The sequence below is a fragment of the Neophocaena asiaeorientalis genome, unplaced genomic scaffold (genome assembly GCF_003031525.2).
Source record: "Neophocaena asiaeorientalis asiaeorientalis breed wild unplaced genomic scaffold, Neophocaena_asiaeorientalis_V1.1 scaffold86, whole genome shotgun sequence".
Lineage (NCBI taxonomy): Eukaryota > Metazoa > Chordata > Mammalia > Artiodactyla > Phocoenidae > Neophocaena > Neophocaena asiaeorientalis.
Genome location: NW_020175039.1, coordinates 4,997,869 through 5,017,535, shown reverse-complemented (window position 1 = coordinate 5,017,535; position 19,667 = coordinate 4,997,869). Strand labels below are relative to the sequence as shown.

Here is a 19,667-nt window from a genome sequence, read left to right as displayed (position 1 = left end):
CCCCTCCCCTCCCCCTCCACTCCAGGGCCCAGGCTGCCTGTGGCCTGGCAGGCACCACCTCCCCAGCCAGCTGCCTGCCTGCCGCCCAGCCTGTCCCTGCCTGGCCAGCCCTCACCTCCTCCTTCCCCTCCTCGGGCTCCTTCCCCTCCCCCAGGACCTCGTGCAGAGCCTCAGCAGAGTGAGCGGGGCCAGGCAGGCTGGGCTTTTGCTCCTTGGGGAGCGGCCGGCGGGGGGTGGGCAGTGGGCAGGCAGCCGGAGGGCCTGGTGCCAGGACAGAGCCTTCGGGGCAAGCGCAGGCTGGGGTCCGCGTGCAGAGTCTCGGGGTGAGTTGGGGTGCAGCCCTGCCCCTGGCATAGCCAGAGGGGCTTGAGGTGGGGGGTCAGGAGGAGGGCCGGGGGCTGCGGCAGATTCATGTCTGTATTTGGCAGTCGGATAGGAGCCAGCTCAGTGAGGCTGGGCCCCTGGCCAGTTGCAGGGGAGGGCATCAGGGCTCTGGGGACACCCCTCCCCCAAAGCAACGCTGGTGCCCCCTCCTCTTCCCCAGGCTGAGCCACCCTTCTCTGTGGATGAGTCAAACTCTGCTTTCCCAGCGCCTGAGAGTTCTGGGGGCTCTGCTGTAGGGATGAGGCCAACAGGTGTCCCTGGGGTATCTGGGGCAGGAAGCTGAGAAGGGAGCGGGGGAAGGGCTGGCTGGACAGTGCCGCCTCATTGGCCCTGGCACTGAGGTCAGGATAGGGCTTGTCTGAGGTGTGTGTTCCTCTGCACAAGGCCCGGCTCACCCGAGAAACAGGTGTCCTGGTTGTGCCGCTCTGGGGTCCAGAGACATGAACCGCCTGCATTGGGAGCCTGCAGTTCTGTGCAGGGAATGTGGGTTCCCTGCTCCGGTGGAATTCCAAGTCTCCCACGGCCCCTCTGGTGCCTGAATCCTTTGCCCCAGGCTGTTCCCTATGGTTCCATCACTCAGGAGGGTCAGGGTCAGGGTTCGGAGAGTCTGTGGCAGAGCACGAGTCAGGGGCTCAGGGACAGGAATCTCCTGGGCAAGGTTACTCAGCGAGTGAGTAGGAACCCCGGGGAAGCAAAGTCAGGGCAGGGCTGGCCTGTGGGAGCTGCCTGAGCTCCTGGGTTCTGGGATATTGCAGACCTCATCAGGACCTTGACCCCAGGCTGTCCCATCCAGTTCTCTCTGTCTCCCTGCCCCCCTTTCTCCCCTGGCATCTCTACGCCACTACCTCTCCTGTGTCTCTCCTCCAGGCGGGTCCACATCCCCTTTCAGCAGCCCCATCACCTCTGACGAGGAGTACCTGAGCCCCCCAGAGGAGTTCCCGGAGCCCGGAGAGACCTGGCCCCGAGCCCCCACCATGAAGCTTAGTCCTGGCCAGAACCGCCGTTCCTCCGACACTGGCTCCAAGGCGCCCCCCACCTTCAAGGTCAGATCCCTGAGCCCAGCCCCCAGATTCCTGGGTGCCCCTATTCCTTTGTGTGGCCCCTTGGTCTTGGGGCCACGCCAGGCTCCAGCAAGGCCTGGAGCCTGGTCCCGTTAGCCCTTCTTATCTAGAGCCAGCCTTAGACTGGTGCGGAAGAGGCCTCTGTCCCAGATCCCCCTGCCCCTAGGAGCCAAAGCTGGGCCTTGTCTCACCTGACGCTTTGGGGTTCCCCTTCAGGTCTCACTTATGGACCAGTCAGTAAGAGAAGGCCAAGATGTCACCATGAGCATCCGTGTGCAGGGCGAGCCCAAGCCCGTGGTCTCCTGGTGAGTAGCAGTCACTGACCACCGTCTGCCAGCTTCCCCCACTCCAGGCTGGGCCCTGTGAAGCCTGGCTTTGGGTGGAGGGCAGTGGACCCTTTGTGGACTTCCCAGTGATCGGCCCTAGGGGGCCTCATCCCAGGTGCAGTGGTGCCACTGCCCGCAACGTGCTGTTGCCCCTTGCCTGGCGTTTGTCCTCATTCAGGGCTTCCCCTCTGGGGAGGGGTTTGGGTAACGCGTGGTCTCCTGTCTGTCTGCTTGGCATGACTATCCAGGAGTCATCTCACTCCTGAAGAAGCCTGTCCCCTGCCATTCCCACCTCAACACCCATCCTTTGACAATAGGGTGATTTTTGAGGCCTGTTCTGCGCGCAGCCCTGTGCTAGGCCCACACACGACAGTTTGTGTCCAGAGTTAAACTTGGGCCTCAGCTGCAGCGCTTCATCCCAGGTGCCATTTGATGACTCAGTTCACTTAGCTTTCTGTTGGTTTGGGTTCTGTTTTTTTGTTTTTAATTGATTATCTAGTCCCCAGTGTGATCTTTTAACATTCATAGTCCTTTTGGGAAGTGGGAAAGCTTTCTGTCCATTAAAATAAATAAAAACAAAACATGAAAGCTAAGAATTGTTAAGATCTGAATAGCTTTGGTGTTGCTCTAAGTGCAGTTAGGTTCCAAGAGGGGAGAGACCCAGGTGGGCAGAGGGGGCTGGAAGTTCCTGGAAGGGGTGGGATGGCAGAGTCAGGGTGAAAAGCTAGCCCCGTAACCCAGGGGTGAGGGGTGCCCACAGTCAGCGGGATAGGTCTGAGGAGTGGACAAATGATGTGGAGGGAGGGGAGGCCTGCTTGGTTCTGCAGCCCCACTTCCCCACGCCTGCAGGTCAGGACCTTGGGCCCAGGGACTGAGTTCTAGCCCCTCTGACAGGCTGAGAAACCGTCAGCCCGTGCGCCCAGACCAGCGGCGCTTCGCCGAGGAGGCAGAGGGTGGGCTTTGCCAGCTTCGGATCCTGGCCGCTGAGCGGGGCGACGCCGGCTTCTACACTTGCAAGGCGGTTAACGAATATGGCGCTCGGCAGTGCGAGGCACGCCTGGAGGTCAGAGGTGAGTACCTCACACTCTCTACGAACCCCCTGCTCTGGACCCCGCCTTGTCCCTACTCAGTTGTCAACTTTGACACTAGCTTAGTTATAGCATGCCACAACTGAGAGGGCCTTCGAGGTCCCGAAGTTCAGCTGCTTATGCTGTAGAGTAAACTGAGGCCCAGAGAGGGTAGGTGATTTGCCCAAGGCCACACAGCAAATTGTTCAGTGCTCAGCTTCCTACACAGTACTGCCTTCCCTACACTCAATCACGCCTGCCCTGGTGCCAGCCAGAGAGACCCTGCTTCGTGTTGCCGGCCGTCCTCCTCCCACACTCTTCCAAGCCTTTGTCACCTTGCCCTTGCCAGGCGCCTTCCTCACACCCACTCCCCACTCATCTCTCGCCTCCTCTGTCCATCCCACGGCTATGCAGAAGATACTGTGGTTGGGGGTGGCAGTGGGGAGTGTCTGATAGTTGGACCCGTCCGGAGGGGCCCTTGGAGTGACTTGGGCATGGAGCATCGCAGGGCCCCGAGGGGTGTCAGGGTGAACAGAGCTGGGAACTGTGGAGAGGGCTGGGCCCCCGGACTCGGGGCATAACGGCGGGCGGCCTTCTGGGCGTCAGGGATGGCAGGCCCTGGCCAGGCTGCCCTCGGGGGTAATGGTTTTCCTCGTGAGGGCAGGCCGTCTGCCTCACATTCTACTCACCCTTACCTGTGGGCAGTTCAGGGCCAGGAACTCCTCGGTAGCTCCACACTCAGCCACCACCGCTCTCTTCCTGGCAGAGGCCAGCTCTGAGAAGACCCCCAGCCCCCTGTTGGAGCCTGGACGCTGAGAGTCATGTTCAGCTCCCTGGGCCCCCCAGCCTCAGTTCCCCTGCCCTGTGCCTCCGGCTCCTGCGGTTGCCACCTCCTCTGTCTCTGAACTCTTCAGCTCTCAGCCCCCCGAACCCAGCCCCACTCTCTGACCTGCTCCTTCCCCTCCAGGGTCTGGCTCTGCCTTGCTTCTCTGTGTTAACCCACATCTCGGTGCTTCTCTCTCTTTGGAATTCTTCCCACTATCCCCCAGGCTTTGGGGTGCCCCTGACGCCTAGGAATGCCTCTCCCTTGGTTGCCCAGGGCTTCTGCCCGCCCAGGAGCCCCGGAGACCTGGCTGACTGCCAGCCCTCACCCCAGGGCTGACCTTGGGGGAGCTGGAAGTGGCAGTGCCGCCCTGGCCGTTTTAGGGGGGCCCTAGCCAGGTCTGCGTGCGCGTGCGTGCCTGTGCTGCGTGGGTGTGCGTGCGCTGCACTAACCTGCCGCTTGCTGACTGAGGTTTTTGTCTGTACACAGGCGAGTGAGCTCAGGGGCCGCCTGCGCTCCCCCCGCTACCCTCCGAGCCGCGCCCCTGTCTCAGGCACCTCTCGGACCTCGCTGTGTTTCACTGCCTCCTGCCCACAGACCCTGCCGGCCCGGACCCTGTCCCAGCCTCCCCTCCCCTCCCTACCCACGCAGCATTCTGGGATAGCCCATGAGCCCCTGTGGACCCTTCCTCCCCCAGTGGACATATGGCTGGGCAGGCTGGGAGCCCCCCCCACGGACTGAGTGCCAGGAGGGGGCGGCCCTCAGGGGTATCAAGACCACCCCCCAGTCTGTCCCCGAAGGGGAGCACCCAACGAGTGCATGTGCTGCCGCTGCTACAGGCCCTGTCTGTCTTTCCGTTTGTCTGTCTGTGTGTCTGTGACAGTCAGGGAAGGATGCCTCCGAGCTGGTGTGGGGTGAGGCAGAGGGGGAGAGGACAGGGCATGGCATCCATAGGATGGAGGGGGCCAGAGGGGCAGGGGGCTGTGGACAGGGGGATCAGGGGGCACTGACCATTCCAGAAGAGGGGGACATGGGCACTGACCATTCCCGAAATGGGTTTCAAATGGCGCAATACTTTTTATTTCACAAGAGACCAAAAGCCAGAGGCCCCTGGGCCTTGTGCTGATGAAGAGGCCTGGCTGAGTTCTGCCCCGGGGCAGGCTTAGGGCCCATCTGGGGCTCCCTTGTTCATGGCGAGGGCCAGGGATGCTCTGTCTAGGAGTGAGGGAGTTAACCAGGCTCGGCCTGCTGTAGCGGGTGTGGACGTGTTCAGAAATACCTGTTTCTTAGCTCAAATAAAGTCCAGTTTGTACCCAGCTGGTGTGCTGTGTTTTCTTTTTCCGCCGCCGTCTCTGCCCCTATGTGGCCCTCTCAGTTTTCATGCCTTTGATTCCCTCCCACTTCCCCTGAGTTCACCCTCTCTGTCCCACGTGGGATTGCCATCCTGAAGCCAGGCCTGGGAGCTCCTTGCTGTCTTGGCCTGCTGGGTGGGTGGGCTTTCCCTGTCTCCAAAGGAACAAAATGCATCTCTCTCTCTGTGTCTGTCTGTCTTTCTGTTTGTGTGTGTGTCTCCCTTGCCCCGTGTTTCTCTGCTCCACTTGTGCCCCTTGTGGCTGCTTTCCCCCAGCACACCCTGAAAGCCGGTCCCTGGCCGTGCTGGCCCCCCTGCAGGACGTGGACGTGGGGGCCGGGGAGATGGCGCTGTTTGAGTGCCTGGTGGCAGGTCCTGCCGACGTGGAGGTAGACTGGCTGTGCCGAGGCCGCCTGCTGCAGCCCGCACTGCTCAAATGCAAGATGCATTTCGATGGCCGGAAATGCAAGCTGCTGCTCACCTCTGTGCATGAGGACGACAGTGGCGTCTACACCTGCAAGCTCAGCACGGCCAAAGGTAACTGCCCGCTTGGGCCAGAGGGCTGCCGCCGGCACCCAAGAGCTGGAGGGAGGGGAGTGGAGGTGAAGGACGGGCCCAGAATAAGACGCCCAGGAAGGGGAGCTCCATCTCCTGGGAGAAGAGCAGTGGGGTGGGAGATGGTGCTGTACACCTGCCTCCATAAATCAGCACTTGTTGTCGCAGCTGGCACACAACACGTTCTGTGTCAGTGTTCGCTGTGGTTCCTGTTAGGGAGCCAGCTGCTGAAGTGTGGTGACCACACCTGTGCTTGGGTTCCGGTTCTTGCCCTGCCACGTACCAGCCACGTGACTTCGGACAAGTCATTTCATCTCTCTGAGCTTTAGACTGTTCATCTGTAAAAGGGATCCTAATACCTATCTCGTAGGGGGATCGATAGGACGAATGAGATAATGTATGTAAAGAACAAAGCACGGCACCTGGCAAAGGGTGGCACCCAATAAATGTCAGCCATTATTATTATTAACGACATCTCTGACCTGGTCCTCGTTCTCATTTGAAGAGCTGAGATAACGCCTCATCTGGTTGTGGTGTTGAGCACCTAAGGTGACACTAGAGGGGCTTTGTAAGCAGGAAAGGATCAGGTCAGCGTAAGGGGCTCTTATTTCCCCCAGAAAGTTCTGTGTGGGGTGGTAGAGTGGGGTACAGGGGCATTTGCTCTGGGTCTGGGGTGCGGGTGAGGGAGTGTGGGCATGACCCATGGACAGAGGAGAGTTCCAAGGGTAGGGGAGAGGGGTGTGGGGGAGGGAGTGGGCTCGGCTTCTAGACCCTTCTCCTAGAGCTGTGCTGAGATTCATCCTGGGTGGGCAGGATGAGGTGAGGGGGGAAGAGCCAGGCCAGGCCCTGGACTCCTGCCGTATCCCCAGCCACCGTGGCAGCCTGCCGCCCACCCTTGCTGACTGCCAGCCTCCTGAGATGGTCCGCTCTTTAGATCTTAACCGTTGCCTCACTCGGGTGCCCTGGGACCTCGCTGGGCTCTTCCCAGGCTCCAGGTTCTGGCCCAGCTCCTTTTTCCTGCCCAGCACGAGGTCAGGACCCACGGGTCGGGGTGCCTGGGGCTCTGTGGGCTTCCCTGCCCCAGCGCTGACCCCTCCTCACCAGATGAGCTGACCTGCAGCGCCCGGCTGACAGTGCGGCCCTCGCTGGCGCCCCTGTTCACGTGGCTGCTGGAGGATGTAGAGGTGCTGGAGGGACGCGCAGCCCGCTTCGACTGCAAGATCAGCGGCAGCCCGCCCCCCTCTGTTACCTGGACTCAGTTTGGTATGGCCCTCCGCCCTGCAGATGTTGGGGGAACCCCAGGGCCAGAGGGGAGGGCCCCTGGCTGAGGCTGCTCTGCATGCCCGCCCCTCCCTCCCAGGCCACCCTGTGGAGGAAAGCGAGAACTTGCGACTTCGGCAGGAAGGAGGTCTGCACTCGCTGCACATCGCCCACGTGGGCAGTGAGGACGAGGGGCTCTACGAGGTCAGTGCCACCAACGCCCACGGCCAGGCCCACTGCTCAGCCCAGCTCTACGTGGAGGAGCCTCGGACGGCTGCCACTGGCCCTAGGTACCGCCCGGGGCCCCCGGTGCTGCCAGGGCTGCCTCTGTGGGGCCCCGGCCCTGTGGTGGGAGGTGCGGCTCCGGGCCTCCGGGCAGTTGTGTGGTTCTTACAGCTCGAAGCTGGAGAAGATGCCGTCCATCCCTGAGGAGCCGGAGCAGGGCGAGCTGGAGCGGCTGTCCATGCCCGACTTCTTGCGGCCGCTGCAGGACCTGGACGTGGGACTGGCCAAGGAAGCCATGCTGGAGTGCCAGGTGACCGGCCTGCCCTACCCCACCATCAGCTGGTTCCACAATGGCCACCGCATCCAGAGCAGCGATGACCGGCGCATGACCCAGTGTAGGTGTCCGGGAAGGGACCCTGCGGGTGTCCCCTCCAGCACCATCTTTGCTTGCAGTGCCCGCCCCCCCTCCCCACCCTCGGGCCTTCCTTTCCTCACCTGGTCAGGGATGGGGCGTCTGGGAGAGGGGAGCCCAGAGAGGCTATGGGGTCACTGCCTCCTTCCTTGAGCCCACATGGCGCCCATCTGCTGGCTCACCACTCTGGGCCTTGGTGTCCTGTTAGCACTTACTGGACTGACAGTCCAGCCTGCTGCTGACCGTGGGCAAGTTACAGAACCCCTTCAGGCCTCGGTTTCCTCATCTGTGGTAGGCTCGTTGGGAGAACTGAAACGGTTTATACACAGAAGCGCTTAGAGCAGGGCCTGGCAAATAGCGAGGGGCCGGTGAGTGTTAAATCTTAGTGTTACTGCTGTTACTGTTGCCACCGTCGTCATCCGTGTCGATAAAGTGATGCTGCACCCGCCCCCCTTGAGAAATTCCAGTGAAAAGCCTGATGTGGGTCGTGTCTGGCATCAAAAGGATGCTTGGTCCAGGGTTGTTCAGTAGTAAATAAAGAAGATAGAGCAGGGAAAAATACTTTCTCACGGTGTATCTCAGTTCCATCCTTGAAGGAGTCTGAGTCTCGTGTGAGAAAGTCTACCTATGCCTCGTCAGACAGTGCCACCCCACGACCCGTGGCGGGCTCCTCTCATGGCTGCCGCGTGACAAAACTTCCCTCTCTTAAGCGCTTCCTGAGTGCCAGGCCCTGAGCGCTAAAGGCCTGACGTGATGGTCTCACCCCCCTCACCACGGGCCTGTAAGGCAGGTACTATGACCCCTGTTTACAGATGGGGATAGTGAGGCTTACAGAGGGACAGGGGTTTACCCAAAGGGAGACAAATACCGTCTGACTTCCTAACCAGGATGTCCCCTGTCACCCGTGCCCTACTCTCCCCTCCCATCTCCAGTGTCACCACTGCGGCTCTGCCCCTCCCCTTGGCCCCCTCTGCCACTGTCTTTGCTCAGCCCACAGGCTTCCTATCTCTCAATCTGCTCTGAGGCCCCCGGTGGGTGTCTTTCTCAGGATCTGAGCCGGCGCCTCTGCTTCTGTCTGTATCTGGGGTCAGTGGCAGCCCTGGGCTTCTCTTCCTTTATAAATAGTGTCAGCAGAGATGAATGAATGGGTGGGTGTTCCGTGCAGAGATAACCGCTAAGAGAAGGGAGGGGTGTTTGGGGATGGCCCTGACGTCAAGGAAAGAGGACAGTGCAGATCTCTTCCCCTTCACGTCCCGCCAAGGATGGCCTCCTGACCATCATTCAGGAAGCACGGTGTAGGGAGAGGGCTCTGGAATCAGAGGGAACCAGGTTCAAGCCATGGCTTCATCATTTATTAGCCGTGTGACCTTGGGACAAGTTCGTTAATGTCTCTGACCTCACTGGTAAAATGAGGATACTTTTGCAGGGCTGCTGAAAGGATTATGGAGAAAAAATGTATGTCAAGTATCTGGTGTGGGCTGGGTACAATGCAAACAACTCTTACCGTAATTTATAATCTAATGTATTTGCACTTACTGCATGCAAGGCATCCAGTTCTGGGCCTGGCAGGACATACAAGCTCTGTCATTAAGGAGCTTACAGGAGGCGTGATGTGGGCAAGAAAAGAGGAAGGACCACCCAAAGCACCGTGGGCTGGGCGCTGGAGGTCCTGGGGAGGGAGTCAGAGGTGGAGGTGCAGAGGGGACCAGGGGTGTGGGGAGGAGTTCCCAGGGCTGACACTCACTTGAAGTGCATCTTGAAGGAGAAAGAGGCCTTAGGTAAGAGGAGAGCTGTCTAGAAGGGAGGAATTTTGTGAGCAAAGGCCTGGAGAAAGAACTCATGTGGCTTGTTCAGAGACCTGATGGTGGGTCAGGGTCAGGACGTGTAGGAACAGCAGGAGGAGGCCAGACGGGAGTTTGGGCTGAGGGCTTTGGAGGCCACCTGGTTAGCAGTAGGTGCCATTAAGGTCCCCAGATCGAGAGATCACATGCGATGCTGCTGGTGGGGTGTGGACCTCACGCGTGGAGGCTTTCATGGGCTCTGAGCTGGAGATGGGACCGGCAGTGGCTGTGAGGATGGAGAAGAGGGGGCTCTCCAGGGCAGGAACCCACAGAAAGTGAACTGGCGTGGGAGGAGGATGAGAAGTGGCTGGGCCTGTAGTGCTGGGGGGACGGGCAAGAGGTGCAGGGCTGCAGGTGTGCACTTGGTAGCCTGGGCCTAGAGTGTGCTGCATGATGGACACCCTTCTTGTGTCTGCCCCACCCTTCCCTTCCACCTGTAGCGGGTGGGAGTGAAGGGCCTGGCCTGGGGGGCATGGGCCCACCCTCCAAAGTATCCTCCTAGCTCAGACACAGTATCACTGTCCCACCCCGCCTACAGACCGGGATGTCCATCGCTTGGTGTTCCCTACTGTGGGACCTCAGCACGCTGGCGTCTACAAGAGCGTCATTGCCAACAAACTGGGCAAAGCGGCCTGCTATGCCCACCTCTACGTCACAGGTGAGGTGAGGCAGGTACCCTCCCGGTCAGCTGTGTGCACAGCCTAGCCTCTGGCCCACCCAGGGGCCTGGGTGAGGGCAGGGCCTCCACACCAGCTCCCGCCCCCTCGGTCCCCCGGGGAAGCCGGCTGGCCTTGCCTCTGCCCCCGTGGCTTTGCCCCCGGCCCCCAGCCCACTGCCTGGAGGCCTGGTGATCCTGCGGGGCCATTGAGCCCAAAAGGACCCAGCGGACAGTGGACCTGTCGCTTTCAGATGTGGTTCCAGGCCCCCCAGATGGTGCCCCACAGGTAGTGGCTGTGACCGGAAAGATGATCACACTCGCATGGAACGCCCCCAGGAGTCTCGACGTGGCCATCGGTGGGTCCCAGCCACACAGGGCTATGGGTGGGGGTGGGGCCCCTGAGGGCACCAGGAGAGGAGGGCAAGGCCCAGGGGGCCTACGGGTGCGGGCCTCCTCCCCACAGCGGACAGAGCCCTGGCTCTGGGTCAGGAGAGGAGAGAAAGGGGGGCTGCCACGTGCTCTTCTCTTCTCAGAGGGACTGGGTGCTTGGGTCGTGGTCCTGGGGAACACCTCTCCTTCCCTGTGCACGATCCCCTACTGCTCTGCCTCAGTCTCCCTACCTCAGGTAGTATTAAGGCATCGGGACTAAGTCAAGGTCCCTCCATGCCTGTAACTAGATCCCATGCCCGACACCTTGTGGACTCTGAGCCTGGCCAGGCCTGTGGCTGGGCAGGAGCAGATAGGGGACGGGCAGAAGCGACAGGAGAAACTGAGGCAGGTCCTCAGAGCAGACTGATGATGAATCCCTGAGTCCCGAGCCAGCTGAACGGGGGCGGGGGGCACCCCAGCAAGGCCCGCCTCTAGCAGCTGCCTCCCCACCAGACCCGGACGCCCTGACCTACACTGTGCAGCACCAGGTGCTGGGCTCAGATCACTGGACAGCGCTGGTCACGGGCCTGCGGCAGCCTGGGTGGGCGGCCACCGGGCTGCGTAAGGGGGTCCAGCACGTCTTCCGGGTCCTCAGCACCACCATCAAGAGCAGCAGCAAGCCCTCGCCCCCCTCTGAGCCCGTGCAGCTGCTGGACCGCGGTGAGCCTGGTGTTCTGTGGGGCGGGGGCGAGAGCTGCTGGGCCAGGGAACTGGGTGTCCATGGAGGAGGCTCCAGGGCCGGTGTGGACGTGACAACTAGGGCGGGATTGGCGTGGCTGGGCGCGACCCCTACCTGTCAGAGTGCTTCCTTCTTACTCTTAAAAGGAGCACACGCAGTGGGCAAGGCTGAGGCTCTGGTGTCCAGTCCCAGCTCTGCTCCTTGTTTCTGGCTGAGTTCCCTAGACAAGTCGCTAAACCTCTCTGAACCTCGGCTTCCTCGTCTGTAAAAATGGAGCTTGCATGGCGATTGGGAGGGTTCAAGGAGCAGTGGGTGCTGAGGATCTGGTGTCAAGCCCAGCATAGAGCCAGCCCTTCTGCTCCCAGGCCCGCCCCTGGAGGAGGCGCCCGCCGTGCTGGACAAGCCAGACGTCGTGTGCGTGGTGGAGGGACAGCCTGCCAGTGTCACCGTCACCTTGAACCACGTGGAGGCCCAGGTCGTCTGGAGGAGGTGGGGCCCACCTGGCATGCCCTACTCCTCACGTGAGGCAGTCCCGCTCCAGCTGGCCAGGCCAACCTCCCTGGGGCTGGATCTTGGGTGACCTCCCTGTGCTGTGTCCCTTAGCTGCCGAGGGGCCCTCCTAGAGGCCCGGGCGGGTGTGTATGAGCTGAGCCAGCCAGATGATGACCAGTACTGTCTTCGGATCTGCCGGGTGGGCCGCCGGGACGTGGGGGCCCTCACTTGCACTGCTCACAACCGCCATGGCACACAGGCCTGCTCGGTCACACTGGAGCTGGCAGGTAGGTGACAGCCGCCTCCTTCCCTCTCCTCCCTCTGAGGCCCAAGCCCTCTCCTCACAGCCCCAGGTGAACACACCCACCTGCCAATCCTAGGTCTCCCCTCTCAGGCCTGTCCATCTAATGGCCATAATAATAGCAGTACTAGTAACCATAGCAGTACTAATAAGATACTTATTGAGCACCTAGTATGTGCCAGGCTCAGTGCTAAGTACATTACGCGTATCACCTCATTTAATATTTACATCAACCCTGTGAGATGGAGTCAGTTATTATCGCTATTTTACAGATGGGGAAACTGAGGCCCAGAGAGTGTACTAAGTAACAGGCCCAAGGTCACACAACCTAAGTCAGGAGCTGGGATTCAAGCCTGGATGCCCTACCCCAAAGCCAGACAGTGTTCTTAGATCTTGTGTTAAACACAACGGGAAATAGTACTTCAAATGAAACAAACTGGGAGGAGGTGGGAGACCAAGTCAATTTAGAAAAGAAAAAGGCCCAAGTGAAGCATCTTATCCCCAGACTCCCAGCTCTGGGGATCCTGGCTGCTGCCCTTTCACAGAAGCCTGTTTGACAAGGCCTTCCAACCTTTGCAGTGAGGACCCTTTTTATAATTTCTCCTTTCGAGATGTAGTCTCTCAGACTGTAACATGCATGAAGTAGTAATTGTCTTGTTTTCCGGTTTGTTAATTATCTCTAGACATATGTAACTGCCACTCCGAATGTCAGATCAGCGTGAGCTAAACAGTGTTACCTGCTGAGTAGATAAGATTCCAACCAACTGCAAAGAAAGTGTCATTTTAGTTAGCACAGGCCATCTCATCATGGGGTAAATGTACACATTCTAGTGCTTTAAAAAAAGTTGTTGAAGTTCACTTGAAGCCTTCTGATCCTTTGACCTTCATAGACTGACCTCTGTCACTGCCCCCATCCCCACTCCCAGCAGACCAGGGACCAGATTCCTAGAGGGCAGAGCAGGCAGCCTTAAAGTAGGAGAGCGGTGGCAGTAGGGTGTGTGAGGAGGAGACACGGGGACGCTACCGGCCCCGCGGTAGATGGGGTACTGGTTTCCCTTTTATGTGTCTTCCCCCTTTGCCCAGCTTCCCCCCACCTCATCCCGGCACTTCCTACTCAACCACCACTTTGCTCCTTGGTTGTGTGTGTGTGTGTGTGTGTGTGTGTGTGTGTGTGTGTTGTTTTGTCGGTGCACTACGTGGCTTGAGGGATCTTAGTTCCCCAACCAGGGATTGAACCTGGGCGCCCCGTCCTGCCCCGCCATGCAGTGGAAGCCCGGGGCTAACCACTGGACCATGAGGGAATTCCCAACTGCTTTGCTCCTTGACAGTACCATCTGCAGGACTCATCTTTCTTCCCAGATATAGGAGGAGCCTTGGGGTTTGGGGAGGCTCTGGACCCTGAGAGCCCTGCAGCCAGCCTGGCTGGGACAGTGACTGAGGGAGACCGAGTCCCAGCTGGCCAGGGCTAGAGCAGGCCTGGGGCTTGGAGCCACACCCCCTCCTGCTGTGCCCCACCCCCTACCCCCCAGGTGGGTGGAATGGCCTCTTCCCCCGACACCTGCTCCGCTGACGCTGACGCATCTTCCCCAGGATGACCTCCCCCTTTATCTGTATAAAGGCTGAGCTGTGTGCCTGTGGCTGGGTTGTGCTCCTTGCCCAGCACCCCTGCTTTTCCCTCAGGGCCTCTCTCTCCCACTCCCTTTAAAGCCCAGATCCTCAAACATTCTCAGAGGAGGGGGAGGGCACCAGGAAGTCATAGGCTTCTTTGAAAAGCACAAGCACATTGGAATATGTATTTAATTCCATCATGAGAATTAGAAGCCGCTTTACCAGGAAATAACACAACCGCATGATATGTGCAGAGAATAAAGTCAGTCACATGTGGGAGAACTAAACTGAGAATCGGTACCCGTGGATTCATCTTGCCATCTCCCAGATGGTTGAAGGCCCCTTAAATATTTAAATAAGATTCAGAGAGAAAACTTCAAGATAGAGGCAATGCCCTCCATGAACTTGATTCAGGGTCATAGACTGAGCCACCTGCAGGGCCCAGGACGGTTAGAGTTCCAGAAGCCCATGGTAGGACTGTGCTGAAGGGCCACCACCCACAGGGGGCAGTGTCGGCCACTCCTCGCCAGCCCATTAATGCAGTGAGGGAAGCAGCTCAGGACAGCCAGTCCTGATTTTCCAAGAGAGGCAGGAAGTCCAGATTTCTTTTGTGTGTGAAAATCTCCTAATTTCAAAGCTGGCAAATGAATACTGAGAGCCAAACAAAGCAAGCCTGCGCCCCCGGCTTGGGTTTTCTGGCATTTGGAGAACATCACGTTTGGATTTGCAGGGACAGCGTTTGGTCCAGGCCAGGAACTCATGTTGCTGGGGGTGGAGTTTGAGAGCCCCAGGGTGGGCTGCTGGGGCTCTGGGAGGGGGCAGGGGGGGTCTGGTGTTCCCCCTGAGCCAGTTGCTGAGGGAGGGCTTAGAGAGGCAGGCCCCGTGACCCCCATATTCTCTCCCCTCCCTCCCCCACCCTCACCCCTCTCAGAGGCCCCTCGGTTTGAGTCCATCATGGAGGACGTTGAGGTGGGAGCTGGAGAAACCGCTCGCTTCGCCGTGGTGGTTGAGGGGAAGCCACTGCCGGACATCATGTGGTACAAGGTCAGAGGCTGACGAAGGCGTCCATGGAGTCCGAGCTGGGGCTGGCCAGGAGCCTAGGGGGAAGGGAGGAATGATTTCCTGGGGGCGTGGGAGGGGTCAGGGGAGCCTGGACAGAGAACAGAGCAGTTGCCAGAGGTGTGATAAGGAGGAGGAAGTGGGACCCAGAGGTGCTGGTGACGCTGGGAAATAAGGGTGGAGCTGATCCTGGGTCTGAGCAAGGCCCCTAGGGCGGAGACAATGGTGGGCCCTAAGGTAGGGGTGAGACTGGGTCTCTGGCGTGGAGGTAAAGCCGGTCCCAGGAGGAGGGGAGGCCAGGCCTGGACTGGAGGTGACGGCCACCTCTGCAGGACGAGGCGCTGCTGACGGAGAGCAATCACGTGAGCTTCGTGTACGAGGAGAATGAGTGCTCCCTGGTGGTGCTCAGTGCGGGGTCCCAGGACGGAGGCGTCTACACCTGCACGGCCCGCAACCTGGCTGGCGAAGTCTCCTGCAAAGCAGAGTTGGCTGTGCACTCAGGTGGGCTGGAGTTCAAGAGGAGTAAGGCCAAGGGCTCACCCAGGAATCCCATGTGAGCGCTCTCCCACCAGGAATCACTCACCCGGCCCTTCACTCCAGACCACCACCTGCTCCAGCCCCAGCAGCGCTGCCTCGGGCGCCAGCATTCTCGCTTCTCTTCCTTCCGTGTCTTCCACCTGCCCTCCCTGTCCCAGTCTCTGCCCTCGTTCCTTCTTGCCCTCTCCACCTAACACCAGGCATCTCTCCTCAGCTCAGACAGCTATGGAGGTGGAGGGGGTCAGGGAAGACGAGGAGCAGCGAGGAAGGAGACTCAGCGACTTCTATGACATCCACCAGGAGATCGGCAGGTGTGGGGCTAGGAGGGGGTGTGGTGTCCGGGGCCCAGGGGAGGCTGGGCCTAAGGCTCAGCAACTGCCTGAGCCCTGTCCTCTCCCCATGTCCTCACCCAGGGGTGCCTTCTCCTACCTGCGGCGTGTAGTGGAGCGAAGCTCCGGCCTGGAGTTTGCAGCCAAGTTCATCCCCAGTCAGGCCAAGCCAAAGGCATCGGCGTGGCGAGAGGCCCGGCTGCTGGCCCGGCTCCAGCATGACTGCATCCTCTACTTCCATGAGGCCTTCGAGAGGCGCCGGGGACTGGTCATTGTCACCGAGCTGTATCCTGGGACAGGCTGGGTGGGTGGGGGACACATGGCCTGAATGACTGGTCCTTGTAACAGCCAATTAGCAACACGTTTCACACTTTACAAAATGGTCCCATTGACAGCTGGGAGTTCTGAAGACATCTTATAAATACTTCACAGAGTGGAGTCTGGAGACTTGTGTGAAAAACGTTTTTTAGCTTAAATTTACATAGCGCTTGATGTGTGCCTGGCAGTGTTCTCGGAGTTTTACAGATATTAATCTATTTAATCATCACGTATGCTTATCTCTTGGAATTTTATTATCCTCATTTTATAGTTGATGAAACTAAGGTATAGAGAAGTTAAGTAACTCACCCGAGGTCACACAGGTGGCAAAAGGTGCGTGATTTTTATCATGAAATGCAGTACAGTATATCTGAACATTTGCAGTGACCCCATTAATGCTTGGCTTTATTTGAGAGGCTCTTCTCATAAAGAATGGATTTTATCCTTTCATAAGAGCTATGGTTAAACAAAGTCACACTGAGGTAAGGATGCTGGATGGTTGGCTTGTCACTGCCACCTGCAGGGTGACCGTGTCCTACATGCTAGCCTCCCAGTCTGTACTGTTCGAACCCAAACCTCAGTAAAATGACAAATGATTATGTGTCGTGGGCCTTCTGGGTCATTCTCAAATAGAGTCGAGGAGTTCCATCCACAGTCAACAAAATGCTGCTCTAACTTGATCCTTATAGATACTTCACAAGGCGGGTGAGAGGAGTCTTACCCCTATTTGACACCGGAGGGAACCTAGGCTCAGAAAGGTTAGGTGACTTGCCTGAGATCCCACAGCAAGTGAGAGTTCAAGCAGGGTTGTCCCATCTAAGCACCCAGATGACAAGGGGAAGAGGGAAAGTGCGGTTGCTCACTGGTAGCAGATGTGCTTTTCGGGGAAGGAGGACCCTGTGCTGAGCTGGGACCCAACTTGAGCTCTGGGGGTGGAGGGCACTGCCTAAGGCAGGCCCAGCAGTTGGCACTGGTCACTGTTCTCCTTGATCCAGGACATAGCTGCACAGAGGAGCTGCTGGAGCGAATGGCCCGGAAACCCACCGTGTGTGAGTCTGAGGTGAGGGCAGTGGGTGGTAGGGGCCAGGTTGGGCACCAGTGTTCACCCACCTGAGCTCTGAGACCCGAGGGGTGCGTCCTGGGCATGCCATCTGTGCCCACGAATAGGCCAGGGGTGGTGTGGAGAGCACTGTTAGGTAGGCAGCAAAGCCCCCTTCCCCCATCAGAGCAGACCCCCACGCTGGGACTTAAATTGTCTTCTGAAAATTTCGGCACCCACCCTGGCCCCCAACTCTGTTGTTTACCAGTATTCCTCACATAAAGGCTCCTCAAGCCTTACCCCAGAAGGAGCCCCATGTAGACTCTGTTCATTCTCAATGCTCTCCTGCCATGTAGGGCAGTACAAGTTGCGCACTGCACAATTCTTTTTATTATCATGCAAATGGCGCCCTCCGATAATGGTGCTGTGCCCAGCTTCTGCAGCTGTATATGGAAGCCCTGAATCTCAGTAACCCCAAACCTGTGTTTCAGCCCCCTCCACCAGCCACCTGAAGGCCACTTCCCAAGCATGGCCTGGCTTCTTGCTACAAGCCTGGTGGTGATCAAACATAATACCCCGCCCCCCCGCGGACTCTGGGCCTCCTGTTTCCACAGATCCGGGCCTACATGCGGCAGGTGCTAGAGGGAATATGCTACTTGCACAAGAACCGTGTGCTGCACCTGGATGTCAAGGTGAGATGAAGGTGTGGGGTGGGGCGCAGGCAGCACCTGTGGGAGCCAGGCACTGGGGTGTCCTCCCCGCTGCACTCAGCTCCCATGTCTTGCCTTGTGTCCTGCAGCCTGAGAACCTGCTGGTATGGGATGGTGTTGAGGGTGAAGAGCAGGTGAGGATCTGTGACTTCGGGAACGCTCAGAAGCTGACTCCGGGAGAGCCCCAGTACTGCCAGTATGGCACACCCGAGTTCGTGGCACCCGAGGTTGTCAACCAGACCCCTGTCTCTGGGGTCACTGACATCTGGTAACGTTGGCATACTGGGCTGCTGGGACGGGCCAGGGCAGCTTCCCTCAGTGCCATGCTGAGGGCTCGCTCAGTGGCACAGAGGAGCTTTACTAAGCCCGGATGCCTACTGTGACAGTTGGCTGGTGGCATTGCTCATGGGGGGTCTCCTGCCCACATCACTACCTCCCCCTCATCCATTAGGGCTGACTCAGGGCCTCAGCCCTCACAGTCCTGGGTGCTGGGCCTCCACACCTACAGCCACCTTGTCTCCCGCAGTGAGGTAGGCACGGTCTCTTTGTCCCCAGACTCCTCTGGGCTTCCTAGGCCGGCCCTGCCATGACCCTTAAGTCCTCCAGGCATGTCGGGATCTCTGGGTTCAGGGTCCTTCCCCAAGGAGGCAGCCCGGTGCCCGTTTGTCCACGGCAGTGTTCACAGGGAGCACCTTTCCTCAGTAGATCAGTGGTAGCAAGAGGACTGCTCACTTCCGGTGGGAGCTGGGCTGTCCTCTTACCCATCCACTCTCCTTTCCCCTCAGGCCCGTGGGTGTCGTCGCCTTCCTCTGGTAAGGACCCCTCTGCACTCAGGACCCCGTCTCCTCTAACAGTCTCGTAGCAGGCCCACCCCTAACGTTTGCAGAGCCTGGGGCAAGAGAGAAGTTGGGGGCCTGCAGCCTGCCTCTTCTCTTCCTCACCCTGGTTCCTTCCTGCACTGGGAGGGGCCTCACATGCATGAATGTGGATACCCAGACTGAGTATCCAAGCTCTGTCCGCCACCACACGCCTCCATAAGGGGTGGGCACACGTGGTGTGCTTGGGAGGCCAGTGCCGGCTCAGTGCAGTTTGGGCAGGGAACTAGTCCAGAGCGTGGGCTGCGAAGGGAAGGCCCAGGCTCTGGGGGCCTATCCCCTTGGCACAGGCTCCTCACCTCAGGGACAGCCCGCGGCTGGAGGAGGGCTGGAACAGGTCCTCTAGAGCACGGGCCTGGGATAAGGACCCGGTGGCCCAGGTCTCAAGACAGTACTGCCTCCTTGCCCATTCAGGGGATCGAGTAGGGGCAGGACAGGCAAAACTCTGCAAGATTCTGCCCAGATTCACCCAGCCTCCGCCTGTCCCCGGCCCTGTGCTCCCACTGGCACCCCACTTTGTCTCATCTCAGCCCCGGGGCCCACCTCTCACTCCAGCCATCTCCACCCCTGCAGCCTGACGGGAATCTCTCCGTTTGTCGGGGAGAACGATCGGACAACATTGATGAACATCCGAAACTACAACGTGGCCTTCGAGGAGACCACGTTCCTGAGCCTGAGCAGGGAGGCCCGGGGCTTCCTCATCAAAGTGCTGGTGCAGGACCGGCTGTGAGTACGAGGCCCGAGGAGCCTCCCCCGTGCAGAGTCCCCTCACGCCGCCCCTACTCCTGCCCAAGCCTCCGCCCATAGACAGTCAATCCCCCAACTCCTTAGGGGCCCCGCTTTCCCAAACATTTATTGAATGAATGAATGAATGAATGATAAATCCCTTCTTAATTCTCTTTCCTTTGCAGGAGGCCTACCGCAGAGGAGACCCTAGAACATCCTTGGTTTAAAGTGAGTCTTGTCTTGCAAAATGGTGATAGAAGAGGTGGAAGGGGTGAGAACGTTATTAACAGCTCCATTTTATTGAGTCCCTAGTGTGTACAGTAACCATGATATACATTTTATTTACGTATGATCTGTTAGCCTGACAATAGCTCTACAAAGGAAGGTATGATCACTCCCCTTTTGCTGATAAGGAAACTGAGGCTCAGCTTGGGGTATCATGGACTCCAAGGCACAGGTCTGGACCCCCACCCCTCATCCTAGGGATGCAGTGTTCTCCCTGGCTCTCGAGAGCAGCCCCAGTCCTCCTCACTCCTGTGGCTCGCCTCCATCCTGCCGTGGTCCCACACACTGTGCTTCGTGGGTGGCCTGGCTGTCTTGTC

At 59.0% G+C, this 19,667-nt stretch overlaps 1 protein-coding gene across 1 annotated transcript in view; it reads left to right on the top strand.

Annotated features, from left to right (window-relative positions):
- Window positions 1-19,667, top strand: part of SPEG (striated muscle enriched protein kinase) — a 55,787-nt gene that overhangs the window by 24,900 nt on the left and 11,220 nt on the right. The window contains exons 14-35 of the mRNA XM_024763140.1: window positions 1,252-1,427; window positions 1,662-1,750; window positions 2,666-2,841; window positions 5,289-5,549; window positions 6,672-6,830; window positions 6,928-7,117; window positions 7,224-7,447; window positions 9,844-9,963; window positions 10,215-10,319; window positions 10,846-11,052; window positions 11,437-11,560; window positions 11,675-11,850; window positions 14,404-14,516; window positions 14,864-15,032; window positions 15,283-15,379; window positions 15,482-15,682; window positions 16,718-16,775; window positions 17,369-17,446; window positions 17,554-17,732; window positions 18,250-18,276; window positions 18,913-19,065; window positions 19,251-19,293. Of these exons, the coding sequence (XP_024618908.1) occupies window positions 1,252-1,427; window positions 1,662-1,750; window positions 2,666-2,841; window positions 5,289-5,549; window positions 6,672-6,830; window positions 6,928-7,117; window positions 7,224-7,447; window positions 9,844-9,963; window positions 10,215-10,319; window positions 10,846-11,052; window positions 11,437-11,560; window positions 11,675-11,850; window positions 14,404-14,516; window positions 14,864-15,032; window positions 15,283-15,379; window positions 15,482-15,682; window positions 16,718-16,775; window positions 17,369-17,446; window positions 17,554-17,732; window positions 18,250-18,276; window positions 18,913-19,065; window positions 19,251-19,293 (3,125 nt within the window). The remainder of the gene's footprint in view (window positions 1-1,251; window positions 1,428-1,661; window positions 1,751-2,665; window positions 2,842-5,288; window positions 5,550-6,671; window positions 6,831-6,927; window positions 7,118-7,223; window positions 7,448-9,843; window positions 9,964-10,214; window positions 10,320-10,845; window positions 11,053-11,436; window positions 11,561-11,674; window positions 11,851-14,403; window positions 14,517-14,863; window positions 15,033-15,282; window positions 15,380-15,481; window positions 15,683-16,717; window positions 16,776-17,368; window positions 17,447-17,553; window positions 17,733-18,249; window positions 18,277-18,912; window positions 19,066-19,250; window positions 19,294-19,667) is intronic.